Here is a 15,700-nt window from a genome sequence, read left to right as displayed (position 1 = left end):
GTCAGGAGAGAGAGTGGCCACCTAGATCCCCGGACTTGACCCCCCTTGATTTTTTCTTGTGGGGGTATCTTAAAAACCGTGTGTATCAGACTGTTCCACAAACTCTTCAGGAACTCCAAAATCGCATCACGGCTGAAATCCAAGCCCTACGACGAACACGAATGGCGAGAAGAGCTGTGTTAGAGATGTGACAACGAGCACAGATTTGCATCAGTCTGAATGGTAGCCAGGTTGAAGGTCGTGCCGGACGACTTCGTTGAGACAAAACATTTTGATGGCGAGTAAACATGCTGTAATGGTTGACAATTTCAATTTCATTCACGGTGGCATAAACTGTGTTGGCAGATATTTCAGTGCACAACAAACAATGGACATTCCCTCTGTTATGCTATGCCATAAATCAATGATTCAATCGCCAGACATGCTCAATAACCTCATCAATATGACTGTATAATCAAAAGAAAAATAAGCATTTCCATTTCAGTGGTACAATTTCTTTAAATGAAAAGAGCGTTTTTTCTGACTCACCCTGTACTGCTGCTGACCATGCCCCTTTCCTGTTGCTGCCATGGATACCAACATGCGGACACCCTGGTATGATTTACCAGGGTGTTAGGATCATTCTAATAGGTCTGTAGACCTGACTACAGCTTTGTCCACAAAAGGTTAAAGGTTAACTCAACTTATTAACACTTTAGGGAAGTTCACTCTCTACGTTTCACCCATCCTAACGCACACACACACACACACACACACACACACACACAGAATACTAAGCATTAGCATTAGCATTAGCATGTAGAACATTAGGAGTAATGAGCTTCCAACTCCAGATCTTCATTAGTACCTGACAGGAGAATTTAGTTACCTGTACCTGTTTTTGACATCTGCACTGTTTCAGCATTTAAATCTCACTATAATGTAAAGTTTTGGAAATGCAGTTGACTTTGTTTTGGTTTGTAAATTCTGGGGTTTTAAAAGGGATAGAGAAAACTGACACCTTTAGAAACATTGATGCCAACACTTGCATTTGTTGCATGTCTTATCAGTAATTACACATCCTAATCCAATTCATCGCGCCCCTGTCACATCCCTTTCTGGATAAAAAGCAGACATCCTTGACTTTCAGCTGCTAATCTAACATGGATACTGAATTGCAGGTGACTCTGCCCATGTTATCTTTGCTCGCAGCTGTAGGGCAGTAAGATTCTGCTTTTTATCATGACAATATTCATCACAGTCTGTTTAAATTCACTTGTTCAACAGTGTTATCAACCTATTGGTGTTAATTACATTTCAGGTGTATTAGAGTGTTCAGAGATTATTTCTGAAATGTTGCTAAAACAATACTGTAGATGGAGATTGGACTCTTCAGGAAACATGTTGTGTTAGTGTGAATGTAACCTGAGGGTGGTGATTATAATTGTGATTCTACAATATACAGTGTGATTCACTTACTTCAAGACTTGGACCTGTTTTATGATGCAAAAAATAAATGGAAAAACATCTTTTTCACATTAAATGGCTAATTTAATATCTGGCCAAAGGACAAAAGTTGAAATAATATTTGGAAATTCTCTGTAATATAAAGGTAAATGGTCCCTGGAAAATAAACAAATACCCATTTCTAGATACAATAAGTGTAGACATTACAGTTTTTAACAGTTCTTGGTTCCTTTTATGATTTCAGAAAGAAGAATGATGGTATAATACAAACGTTAATCTCAAAAACAACAGAAAGATTTTAATTGTAAATCCTTTCAGTGACCCTCAGACCTACTGATAAGGCTGTCTCATGTAACATCTGTTGTGTTGTATTCATGTCTGTTTTGTCATTTTGAATACATCTTCAGATAACAAGCAGACAATGCGATGCGGAACTTTAAGATTTTGATTACATTTCATCATTTCCTTGGCTCAAAAAGGGAACAAAAAAATGGAAAATTATATTAGTAAACAGTGATGTCAGTTTTAGCCCAGAATTTTACAATAAGTGCCTCCTTAACTTCCTATGCATTTATGGCAGTGAGGGAAAGATACTACATGTTTGTGTGATACAGAGAAGGTCTACAAAGATATGATAGAAACCAACCAACAGTGACTCTCAGTGTTTTTATTAATATTTAAATCAAACCATGATTTTTTTCTTGACCATAATCAGATCACATTTATTACCTATGTGAGCTGGGATGTGAACTCTGCTGTCTGATGACAAACTCCTGGATTATTCTGTGCATTCACCATCTACTACAACCACCTCCTGCCCACCGAGGAAAGGCAACAAATAGAACATCTTTCAGCAACAATCTATGTTGAGATTATATGTCTGTGTCTGTGTAGGTTCTCATTTGCCCAGGTCATGAACTGAACAAGTCTCTTGGATGAGAGACGAAATGTTTTCAGAAGAGCTGCCATTTTTTGGGTGCCATGCTTGTTTTTCTTACTGTATATATATTTATACATTTTCTTTTATCTTTTCATTTATTTGCCTTCCATACTTGTTCTCTGCACCACAAGAGAGTTGTCTTTTAAATTTCATTGTACATGTGTTTAATGACAATAAAAGCATTCTATTCTATTCTTTTCTTTTCTTTTCCAGTTGAACAAAGAAGAACCACCAACAATTATATGCCTGTGGTTTACAGAATCATCCATTTTTTTAAACAATGCTTCTGTATTGCTAAACTAATATGTCATAACACTAAAAATACACTATAAAATGCAACAGCAAAGACATATTTTAGCTTAAGATGAGGCAGCTGCCATGGAGGTGCAGATTTAAACAATTTATGACTGAGTGTTGCAAACACATTGAGAAAAACAAGACTTTTCTGTGCTTTTTCGACACTGTACTAGGTCCTCCATCAGCCTGTCATTTTTGTGTTTCAACAAGTCATCTCTGCAAGGTTTATGTGTATGTGCACCTGCACAAATGTGTTTCTGCCATTACAGGACTTGTATGCTGCCGGTGAGGGCAAGTTCGGCACAGATGAGGAAAAATTCATCAACATTCTTGGCAACAGGAGCGTAGAGCATCTTAGAAAAGGTGAGCATGTGTTGGTGCCAGACAACAGATTCAAACATTCATGCCCACTTCATGTTATGCCTTGTAATTTAATCTACCTAGAGCACAAACGGTCCTCTCCTGCACATTAACTCATCATCTGAATGGTCATTTACTGTTCAAACATTGTAATAAACCACATGTACTTCAAAGTGCATATCATTGCTGGCAGACACACTGGGTCAAATCAGAGAAGTTTTCACACACAAAGGTTGAAATGCACAGAAAAGGTTGAACATATGTTTACAATGCACCACAGAAAACTCTTACACACACGGTGAGAGCATGACATGAAAGCCGATTGAAAACCTGTTTGTTGAGCGTATTGCGAGCGATGAAAATCAACAACCACCACCTGCTCAGTACTAGTCCTGAGGGCAAAAACCAGAACTCGCAGCAGAGAGGTCAGAAAGGAATATTGCAACCTTTTCCCCAGGCTGGTTAGTCCGTGAGATGACCAACAGAATGAAGTCGATAAAACCTTTAACAGGAAGGACTCACAACAAAACAGTCTAGTCAGTTGGTGCTTTGGATTGTGGATAAACGATTGCCAATAAGAGAGGGCATGTAGTGGCAAATCATGACACTCACTTGTAGGGTAGAGATAAAATATATAGATTGTCAAAATATTACAAAACAAATTAGTTCCCAGTTTCAGACATCTCTCACATGGATGTTTTTGATATGCCTCTGCAGGTAAAATCTGAATCTCTTCCTTACTTAACTACCTTAATAGGACTCATTGGGCTTTTTATTTATTTTTTGTTATGTACAACTCCAGGAAAAAAATAATGAAACTGCTCCAAATTTCCAGAAATGAACCCCTTTGAAAACATCTGGAATGTGATCAAGAGGAAGATGGATGGTCATAGTTCACAGAGCCAAGCTGCTTATACTGTCGCTTCAGGAGTGACATAAGGCAGCCAGTAGTGATGTGAAAAACTGATGTGGAAGATGCCAAGATGCAGGAAAACTATGGTTTTTCTGCCAAATAGAGATTTCTGAACTTTTCCCAAGTTAAAAAAAATACTTGTCATTTGCTACACTAAATTACATTATATTTTCATTTATAATTTAGGGGAAAAACTACAAATTCCCAGTTTGGGATCAATAAAGTCTGTCTATCTATCTATCTATCTATCTATCTATCTATCTATCTATCTATCTATCTATCTATCTATCTATCTATCTATCTATCTATCTATCTATCTATCTATCTATCTATCTATCTATCTATCTATCTATCTATCTATCTATCTGTCTGTCTGTCTGTCTGTCTGTCTGTCTGTCTGTCTGTCTGTCTGTCTGTCTGTCTATCCATCTATCCATACATACATACATACATACATACATACACATCTGTGTTAAACATGTTCAGCTGATCTGGATACTTTGTTTGAAACTACTGTATTTTTGCTATTTTTGTGATAAGCCACTGACATCCATAAACTATCATTTGTTACAGACACAGTTATGTGCACACTCTATGCAAATATAATTGTATCTTATGATAAAATCCCATCTTCCATTATGTTGCACCATAAGCAGTTAAAGAGTAAAATAAAACCAAATGAAATTTCATGACTGAGATCCATGTGATTGACTCTCATCCTCTGTTGTTGGTGCTTCAGCTCTGTATAATGTGGTGTTTGTAGCATTTTCAATCCAGACTGTGTATAATGATATGCCTAAAAAGGTACAGAGGCACACATTGGTGTAGAAAACAAAATAAAACATAACACTCAGCACAGTTGAATGACTTAATCTAAATGTATTCCCCTCACCAAACAGTCAGGTTGTCATTGGGGTTGTTTTTCTGTTTGTAGTATTTGACGCGTACAAGAAGATTGCCGGTTGTGATATAGAGGAGAGCGTTAAAGGAGAAACCACTGGGAATTTGGAGAATTTGCTCCTCGCCGTTGGTAAGACTCTGGATTTATCGGGGTGACGTTAAACTGATCATAAACAAGAGGAAAAACACAGTCGGCTGCTCTTTAGTCTGACATATACACATTAGAGTGAAATACAACAGTACATTTACAGCAAAAGCAGTCCAGTGTCGGATTAAATATAAATACAGATGTTCAACAGACAGAAGCTTCATTTCATGTGTTTTTTTTCACAGTAAAATGTGTCAAGAGTGTCCCAGCGTTTTTTGCTGAATCTCTGTATAAGTCAATGAGGGTAAGTTTACAAATACTTATATGATTATTGATATGATATGTACATAGCAGTTGATTTTCTTAAATAACAATCATCTTTAAGGCGATTAAACATCACGTTCTTTTTTTCCAAACATTCAAATAAGAAATCATTCATGAGTTTTACATCAGATTTTAAGTCAGTGTTTAAGTCTTTTAACTCTGATGTTTAGCGTGCTGGAACAGATGACGACACCCTGATGAGGATAATGGTGTCGAGGAGCGAGGTGGACATGTTGGACATCAGAGCCTGCTTTAAGAAGATGTACGGAGCATCTCTTTACACCACTATCCAGGTACTGTTCTCTCACCACTCCACATTAATGCAGCCTCAGTGACTTCTATTTAATATATATTTTTCCAGTGCTACACAGCCCAATCCTCTGAAAACATAAAATGCCGTAGTGTGAGAAGTGGCATAATTCCCCTCACAGTTTCCTCCGATGCTTTTTGAAAATACTCATCTGCCCCTCTGCATGCATGTAAAGCACCAGCTGGGAGTGCTATGGTTATGCTCCTAATACACCATTCATGACACTGCAGCGAGGGAGGGAGATTAATGATTTTCTTTAAATGCCTTGTTCATACCAGCTGAAATGAGTAGGTCTATTCTCCTGGGGCCAGATGTTCCTATAGTGAAGAATTATTACCTTTCTGCCACAGAAACTCCCAATGGCCAAAACTAAATAGATAAGACGACATATGAAATAAATGACCCTATGAATAGATGAAGGCAAATATGTAAGAGCAGCATATGCAAATTTACTAAGTATAAAATACCAGCAACCTGCAGTACTTACAATGTATTTATTTCTGTTTGTGGCTTTGACTGAGTTAAATACACTAATTAATTAGGATGGCCTGTCATGTGGTTTCCTCAGTAGAAGCCCTTTTGTGTTGCTCCTTTCTCTCTCTACCTCAGTTTCATTTCTGCTCTCTACTGTTAGCTTTTAAATACAGACACTAAATTATATGAACAAAATGAAAGAAAAAACACAAAAAATAAGCAAAGTTCCATCCTGCCTTTGTCCTTTTTGTTTGTCTCTTCCATGTCCTACCCTGCTACCAAGTTTCATAAAAATGTAGGCTATAGATTTTTTGTGATCCAGCTGACAGATAATGAACTGGAAATGCACTGGGAGAATGCAGACCTCCACCAGTACTCTAGTCTTCTGCCGATCTCACAATATTATTAAACCACAAATTATGACTTATGTTTTCCTCCTTTTTGTCAGTTGGGTTAGGGTCAGTTTAATTAACTGTTACCATAATAATGAAGCACACAATTTTTATGTGTAGGTTGTTTGCAGTGTTAATGTAACTGAAGACGAAAGGTTTCCTGTTAATGAAAGATAACATAAATCTGCATCTGATTACCTCAATCCTCAGTGTCCTGTATCACTCTGAATCGATGATACCAGATCAAGGACATCACTGAATGTTTCATTATATTTACTCTATTTACTTTCTAATACTTTACTTTCTTGTGATTCTGCAGATCTTAAAGCTGCGATTTTACAGATTAGTAACATAATTTTGTTTATTCTAACTTTGATTTTGATGTTATAAAGAAAAAGTCGTCTGTTCAGCTCATTTTGTTCATTTTGGATCTTATTAGGTGGTGTCATAATTAGCTAGTCCACAGATACGATGTTTAAGATTAATACATAGGTTGTGTAATGTTTGTGAAGCTTTTTTCACAAAATAGTCTCCCATTTGAATGTTTTCAAACAGAAATGCCTCTAGTGTCCTTTCAAAAACCTCAAAGCTCTGACACATTTAAACAAAGAGATTGCAGCTTTATTTTGGGCATCATCAGTCATTTTTATGAAGTTCTCCAGTATTAAAAAAAAGGCTCCAACCTCCTTTTACAGACCTGCGGCAAAATGGTAAATGGTTCATCTTTTGCTCATGCCCTGTCCTCAACTTTCATGACAAATCTTTGCAATTATAATTGCATAATTCTGGCTAACAAACTAACATGAGAGACCACACAGCCTCTTGGCGGAGATTAAAAAAAAACAAAACAAAACAAAACATTGCAGCCTAGTTAATCCAGAATAAGCCTTTTCTATAAAACATAAATGAGAAACAAAGGTAAATGTGTTCCTGACCATTATTTGTGGAAATCATACAATTTAAATACATGCTACAATAAACACATTTAGACAGAGTTAACAGGTTTATTTACGGTCTACTGTGCACTAGCCTTTTATACTAGATTCACAGAGTAACTATCAGAACCATTCAAAGATTCAGAATTACTAGGAGCCTGTTGTTAAAAGTTTTTTAACCCAACCCACATAAAATCTGTTGGAGTGGATGACTGAGAGGCTGTATGTTTATGTGGTGACTGATGTGCATGTAGAAGTGCTGGAGTGGAGAAGTGAAGTCATCAAATTGTTTTTGCTCTTTCAGGAGGACACGGCAGGAGACTACCAGAAGGCCTTGCTCTACCTCTGTGGTGGGAATGATTAATGCTGTTTTATGATGATCTCAGCAGCAACGACCGAAGGGCCACTATGGTGCTGTGAGACAAAGCTACTCATGAGATGAGTTTATTGATCCAGGGTTGTTGATTCTCTTTGTCTTTAGTTTGCTATCGATTGAATTAGTGTGAATTACCTGCTTGTCATTTCGACTTGTGACAGTATCCACATCTTGAACAGCATCATTTAAGCATCACTGCCGAAAGTTTTTGTTACAACCACAAATGTGACATCTTTGATTTAACATACAGGTGAGATTTAACTTTGCATAGTGAAATATTTGGTCCTGTTTTAACATTCACAGTTTTATTTGACTTTTGAGGCTTTTTTCATGTCATATTTCCACCATCCAGTGTCAGAGTTGTTTACCTTTTTTGTGCACAATGCTCATTGCATGTGTTAAATGCACTTAGAAAATACAATACTTCTGCTGAATTATTAAACTCGACATGTCGACAGCGCTCGTACTCTCATTAATTACAAATGAGCCACTGATGCTGACTTGTGTTACAATGCAGCTGTCACTGATCAATAAGTAATGGGACACTAATAGACATTTGTTGACCAATATAGAGACATCTCCTGCTCCATGTCTTTCTGCATGATGGGGCCTGATGTCAAACACAAAGGGTCCTTTGATCAATACAATGGAAATGACTTCACTTTTGTAGGGAAGGTACCACATGGTGGCAGCAAAGCTTGAAAAACATGCAGTTTTACACATGTTTTGAACACCAAAACAAGACATTTATTTGATATATTTACCCTATGATGAAAAATAATTTTCCAGTAAGACATTTGAACATTTGCCAACATTGGCTTCGGGCCAAAATGCTGTTTATTTCTCCAAAATAGGAGGGTAATTTTCAACCCATGGTAAAAAATTTTTGCAGTGGCTGCTTCATTTTGTCATATAAAAAGATTCATCATTTTGTGCATCAAGCTAGCAGTTCTACCTGAGAAGTTAAATATATCTGCAACCATTAGCCTCTGAAGTAAAATGTTAAATATTCTAAATGATTCTTTGGTTTAAAGAATGCTTGTCATCTCAAGAGGAGGTTATAATAATATGAATTCATTCGAGCCTTTCTGAGGTTGAAGATATTAGATATTAAACCATTTTAATCATTGTATCACAGTGGATCCAGTTCAGAGTTCGTTATTTTCTCTTGCATGCATTCAAATGTAAATGACAATGAAACACCTCTGACAGAAAATTACACGACTAAAGTCAGACAAAATTATTGGGTTAAATAATGACAAAAGAAAGAAAAATACAAAACAGTGAATATATTTGTACATTTTCTTGCTGTTAAACACACTTCTCTTTCTCTTGTACTAGATTGTTGGTAGTTTGCACAGCTACACTTTCAAGTAGCCTAGTTTCTCTGACACAAGTATTAAACATAGATGAACTATAATGGTCTAAAATGCTACTTGTCAGGGACTACTGGGAGAAAATGAAAGACTTTTCAATAATTGCATATCATGAACCACATATTATTTTGAGCATTGACTAAGCTATTGTGTCTGAGCTGGAGGCAGAAGTATTAACCAAATAAATCACAGTTCAGTGAATGTAACTAAATATACAGAGGACAATTTGTTAGATGCTTTTATGCAAAATGTGCCACTGCAGCACAGTGCTTATCCAGTACTCACTGAGGCAAACTTACAGCAGTTCATTTGGTGTCCTCTTATTGGACATATTCATTATTCTAATCGCAGAGCAAAATCATTAAATGCAGGTGATATGAGGTTATAAAGTATGTATTGCTTGTGGGGATAATGTCCAATCTGAGAATCTAGCAGCGGATAGGGTTGACTGCTCCGATGGCCTCGGGGCAGCCTTCTGGTTATGGACTGGATGCTCGGTTCCTGCTGTTTGATGGCGGCAGAGCAGTGATCCTCTGGTCCTGTGAGGATCATCATTATGTTGAGTATATCTGACTAAACTCCAGTCTGATAATGCAGGTTCAAGATAAAAATGTTTTCATGTATAGGCCTGCTCTTCTTTACACTCTAGTGCTTTTTTCTAAGATGTTTTCACTGCAGTTCATGGCAGGAATTGATTTAGGGACCTTAGCCATGGGGGTGGTCATGGCTCAGGTGGTAGAGCGGGTCATCCAATAACCGAAGGGTTGGCGGTTCAAATCCCGCTCTATCCTAGTCAGTCCGTTGTGTCCTTGGGCAAGACACTTCACCCTCCTTGCCTCCAGTGCCACCCACACTGGTGTATAAATGTGTGTGGATGTTTGGTGGTGGTCGAAGGGGCCGTAGGCACGAATTGGCAGCCACCCCTCCATGGCTACAGATGTAGTTTACCACCACCAGAGGGAGAATGTGAGAGCGAATGAATAATGGCTCAATAATGTAAAGCGCTTTGGGTGTCTAGAAAAGCACTATATAAAATCTAATCCATTATTATTAAAATTACATTTCTGTATGTCTGAGATTGTTTTTATTGCAATTAAGCTCCATTAATATGTTTTTTTCTGCTCCGGCACACAGGGAAAACACATGCAGAGAGATGTTACATTAATATTTCAAAGCAAATATACAACACCAGTATTTTGGGTTTTAAAACAGTGAAACATACAAAAGGGAGGATGATAGACAGATAATAAATCATGTTATGAATCATCTGACAAGAAAATATTCTTTCTATGAAAGCTTCCTAAGGTTTAGTTTAGAGAAAACTGAAGAGTGTGTGACCATTGTGGTATATATTTGTATTTCATCCAATAATGACTAACCATAAACTGGACTGTTTCAATATTTACAGGAACTACTTTTTGCTTCGCCTGCTGAGTTGGTGATTTCTAGTTTTAAGTGTGCAAACTGGTAATTCTTTAACCCTCAAAGACCTACAGTCACGGAAAAATTAATTAGACCATCAAAGTCAACAAAAACAATGGTTATGCAATCAAGTACTAACTCCTGTGTGTATCATGTGACTAAAACGGAAAGAAATGAAAACACAGAATGCCTAAAGGCACTGTTTTTGTCAGTACAATGCCGTAGATATTGATGTAAGAACTGAAGTGATTTTGGTTATTATCAAGAAAAGATGGAAAATGGATAGATATGAGCTCTGAAATTAAACTCTTATGAGCTATTTTTGTTGTTATCATTATATTTGTCCAATCAAATGTACCTTTAGTTGTACCAGGCATTAAAATGAACAAGAAATTGAAGAACACAAGGGGTGGTCTAATAATTTTTTCCATGACTGTATATAATGCAGATGTGTAGTTTGCACAGTAAAACTATTGTCAGTTTTATTTGACGATTTTTTTTTTCATCTTCAGGTGCAAAGTGTAGGGTCTCTACTGTGACATAATATGAAATTGCTGTAATATGTGTGAGTCATGGGTGGCTAATGCAGTTGTTAATCATTGAGAGTGAGTCAGCACCGATGTGGCCGGTGGCTGATACTTCACTCTTGTCATAAATCACTCATGTTCTGCTGATGCTCATTACCACTGCAGGAAGCCTTTATGAACAAGCCCCCCACACTCAAATAAGAAATGATTCAGTGCTGTTTTCCACCCTTTAAAGTACTTATAAAACTTCACCATATTGTTTCTGGTGCAGATTTTCTCTATTTACCACTAATCTCATTTCTGAAACTGTTGGATTTGGTTGTAGTCGGTTGTAGATCAGTTGGTTAAAGCAGCCAGAAACCTGCTGGATGCTGATTTTTTTTGTTTTCTCTTTCTCTCATTAGTTTGGTCAAACATCAACACACACTTATCAGTCTCATTTCATGCTAACAATGCAATATTTGTAGTGTTTCATTAATTCGCTTAAGTTCTTTATAATCTCGGCTCCAGGAAACTTAAAGCTCCTTCCACACACATACAAAGGCATTCATGAGGGCATGTAATCTGGGGTGTGCGCTCACAAATACACTCTGTGCCAAATCTTCTTAGTGTCAGTAGTGCCGGGGTGTGTTCTCCCTGCTTTGATTTTCACCAAGGCCCATATTTCTCAGCCAATCAGGAGCCACTATTCATCAGGCCACCAGTAAGTCCACACCATCCACAGTTCACACAGGAAGGATGGTTTTGGTTGAACCTGGGAGCAGATTAATATATTTAACACCTCCGCTACTGAACGAATAGTTTACGGTGACTATGTTTTCTAGTAGTTTGCTGCTGGTTCAGCTGTATTCATATTTGCAGAGTAATTCAAGTAGTTAAATTCCTTTTTTATGCATAACTGAAATTGTTACCTCCATCAAGGACGGCAGAGGTTATGTTTTCATCGGGTATTGTCTGTGTGTTTGTTGGGAAGATAACTCAAAAGGTGATGGAAGGATTTTGATGAGATTCTCAGGAAATGTTGATACTGGCACAAAGAACAAATGATATTTTTGTGGTGATTGGGGCGGGGGGTTCTTCTTATTTCTACTTCTTAATTTCATGGTTTCTTTTCTCTGATCTGTTTTTGGTGTTTGACATGGTAGAGAAACAAAATAAAGGAACAGCACACTGGCACTAACAGGATAGACAAATAATACATAAAATAACACAGGTTACAGGATACTCACACGACACATTTAATTGGAACTCACATGTATTTCCCAATCAGACTATAAGTACAGCTTTCTAGATTCTCCAAGAGATACTCTTCCTATTTGACATTGTGTATCTAGTTTTCTTTAGATGTAGAATGTTTTGTTCATCAAGTCACATATGTTTACCCTCACAAAGGGGAGGCAAGGGGTATTGTTTTTGGTTTGGTTTGTTTGTTTCTTCTTTGTTTGTTAATAATTTAGCGGCAAAACCATTGGTTCATTTCATACCAAACTGGGTTTATAGATTGCCAGTGACCCAGAATAGATGTCATTAAAGTTTGGGTAAGGTAGGTCAAAGTTAAAAATTTTTATGATTTTTGAAAATCTCCCCATTTATTTATAATAGACGAAATACATGCAGGGGGCGGGGTTCGTTGTGTCTGGCACCAGTTGTTATGTTTCGTTCTACTATTGAATAATGGTTCGTCTTCCAGAACCATGACCCCTACCTAAAGCTAACCAACTAGTTATGTCATCTTAATCTAGCTAATAGGCAATGAAAAAAAAAAGGTCATAACAAGTGGTGCCAGGCACAACAAACCCCGCCCCTTGCACATATTTCCCCCATTATAAGTAAATGGAAAGATTTTAAAAGACCTAAAAAATTTGAACTCTGACCTGCTGTTCCCAAAATGTAATGACATCTATTCTGGGTGCCTGGCAATCTATAAACCAAATTTGGTATGAAGTCAACCAATTGTTTTCCTGCTAGACTGTTAACAAACAAACAAACCGAACCAAAAACAATACCCCTTGCCTCCCCTTCGGCGGGCGGAGTAATAATAAGAAATAAGTCACAGTCCCCTTGGAAATGCAAATCCCTACATATCAGACAGCTTTTTCATCCATAACAACTTCACTCAACCCATAGACTTCATCATTCTTTGTGCTGCTTCACTGATTTCTAAAATCTTTTCTACCAGGAAGTTCTGAAGGTTAACGTCTTCACAGTCCCACCATGAGGCAAACAACCACACAGCCACACATCTGACCCCGGCCCCAACTATTGATTAACCTCATTATGGATTAATCAGTTGGTTATTTTCTTCATTAGTTGTTTTGTGTAAAACATGTCAGAAAGGAGATCAGTTCAGTTTATTCATGACAAAATACAAAGTCAGATAAAAACAATAAGGTGAGTTGTGAAATGGGACAACCTGAGAAGTTATCTAGAGTTTGAAAGGATACCACACACCAGGTAAAATACAGATATGTCCCACAGGGCAACCAAAACTACCGAAGATACGTACAATCCTAAACTAAATCTAAAACCTGCTCCCAACTGAATGAAAACCTTAACTGAAATAATGCGCAGACATTTGAATTCATCACTCAAACATAAATTAAATGAGTAAAGTATGCCAGACAGATATAAAACATGGACATAATAAATGGAAGTAAGTATTGTTTACATGGATAAGGCATGAAAAAGTACATCAGTGTGTTTCATAGAAAGACTAAGGGAATGTATTCTATTGTCTAGTTTGGTCCAAAAGCCAAATATATTGAATTAATTGTCAAAGATGAGGAAAGTAAAAAAGATTAGTGACATTTAAAAAACTCAAATGAGAGATTTTTAACCTTTCTTCTTAAAACTTAACACTCACACCATTAAAGTAATTATCAAAATAGTTGTAGATTTATTTAATAGTTGATAACTTTATCAATTTATCTCAGTCTTGTACATTTAACTGTTGTAATTCATGTGTAAAATGGTGAGCATTACAGTATTTACACATCGATGTCTTCACGGATCCTGAAGAAGAGTCACTCTTACATTCACAATCAAAATCTGAAATTGTCCAGTAAAACTCAATTTTATGGTGTTTTGTACCAATATATGAGTTTCTTCTTTTATGTTTTGATTTCTTACTTTTTTCCACTACTTTTTCTTTTCCACTACACTTCTTTTTCAGGTAATTCAGCTTCTACCATTGTGATATACTTGATCATTTGCATTAAATCTTTCAAAACAGCCTGGTGTCTCCACTACTGCCTAACACATTTTGGATATAAAAATAGAGAAATGAGCAAGAGTAATGTTAGAAATGTTAGTTGCCGCGTTATATTGTGAACCACATTCACTAAGTTATTGTGTCTGAGCTTCAAGCAGAAATATTAGCGAAATAAATCACAGTTCATTGAATGCAACACAATACACAGTTCACAATTTGCTGATGCTTTTATCCATGAATATGCTTTCATAGAATAATGCAGATGTAGCAGTACTGATAATCAATGAGGCAGACAGTATACAGTCGGACAGCAGTTCATTCAGTGTCTTTTTATTGGACATATTCATTATTCTGGTGGAGAATAATCTGACAGTGCAGAGGGTCATGACTGAAATGAACTGGGTTAAAGCAGAGATGGTTATCAAACTGATTTAATAATAGGAATTAAAATTGAAAAATTCTTGAGTTCACTTCTAAACCATTAGAGACAATAAGGCTTTCATTCTTTTTAATGTGGTTAAGGTGGTGCCATTGTGAAACTTTTTTTCCACAGCTTCCAACTGTCCGGTTTTTCTGTAGTTTTAGTTTTGTATCTAATTATACCTTAAAAATCAAGAGTGACCAGCTGTTCTTCCTTGCATCATATTTCGTGTTATGTTTTCAGCAGCTGGTGTTTTAAAGTCACGCTTGAAGTAAAACTCCGCCTTAAATATACTGCTGTATATTGGTGTTCATGCATCTGCTGCTTTCCTCCAGTTATTTTGTGACTGCCCTCTAATTTACTTTTTGTTGCAGTCACATATTTTGGTCTGTTTCATCTACCAGGAAGGGGTTTCCTGCAAAGCCCAGAATGCAGCCTGCTGAGTCCGGCCGTGATTTATTTCATCTGATGGTAATTTATTATGTTACAGCAGGAGACGAAGCTTAATTTATCAGGAGAAGGGAGAGTCATTTCCCTTTCTCCAAACACAGCATGTCCCGAGGCTTCTCTGTTCTGTCTGAGTGAAGTTGCCGTGGGTGGAGATGGTGGGTGTCTGTCTGTTAAAATGATTAACATTAACATTTATTTACCAAACGCTTTTAGTCCAAAGTGACATATAATTAGAGAATAGATGCATGTTATCAGAAGCTGTCAGCTGAGATTATTTCCAGAGCGAAGTATTGATTTTTTCTGTAAGAGTGATGGTTATGGGCCAAGACGTGTAGAAGCAGACATTTTGTGTTACCTGAGCTAAAAAAATCACATCAGATCTTTATGCTTTGCCAGTTAGCTAGAAAAGTGTTCTAAACTGGTACAAACTGAAAAGTATTCTCGCTATTTGAGTCCTGTTTTCCAGTCAACGCAGTGGTAACATTAGTCTGAAGCCTACTAACAATGACATATTGTGTGACAAATGAACAGCAGACAC

At 37.0% G+C, this 15,700-nt stretch overlaps 1 protein-coding gene across 1 annotated transcript in view; it reads left to right on the top strand.

The window, feature by feature from the left end:
• The window catches only part of anxa5a (annexin A5a), a 37,283-nt gene extending 29,265 nt beyond the window's left edge, over positions 1-8,018 (top strand). Inside the window, exons 9-13 of the mRNA XM_030146131.1 lie at positions 2,953-3,046; positions 4,891-4,986; positions 5,190-5,248; positions 5,439-5,561; positions 7,684-8,018. Coding sequence (XP_030001991.1) covers positions 2,953-3,046; positions 4,891-4,986; positions 5,190-5,248; positions 5,439-5,561; positions 7,684-7,743 — 432 coding nt within the window. The 3' untranslated portion in view covers positions 7,744-8,018. The remainder of the gene's footprint in view (positions 1-2,952; positions 3,047-4,890; positions 4,987-5,189; positions 5,249-5,438; positions 5,562-7,683) is intronic.
• The last annotated feature ends 7,682 nt before the right edge of the window (positions 8,019-15,700 follow it).

The sequence above is a fragment of the Sphaeramia orbicularis genome, chromosome 10, assembly GCF_902148855.1.
Source record: "Sphaeramia orbicularis chromosome 10, fSphaOr1.1, whole genome shotgun sequence".
Taxonomy (NCBI): Eukaryota; Metazoa; Chordata; class Actinopteri; order Kurtiformes; family Apogonidae; genus Sphaeramia; species Sphaeramia orbicularis.
Note: the sequence above shows the minus strand (reverse complement) of the source record. Positions and strands in the feature narration are given on the sequence as shown.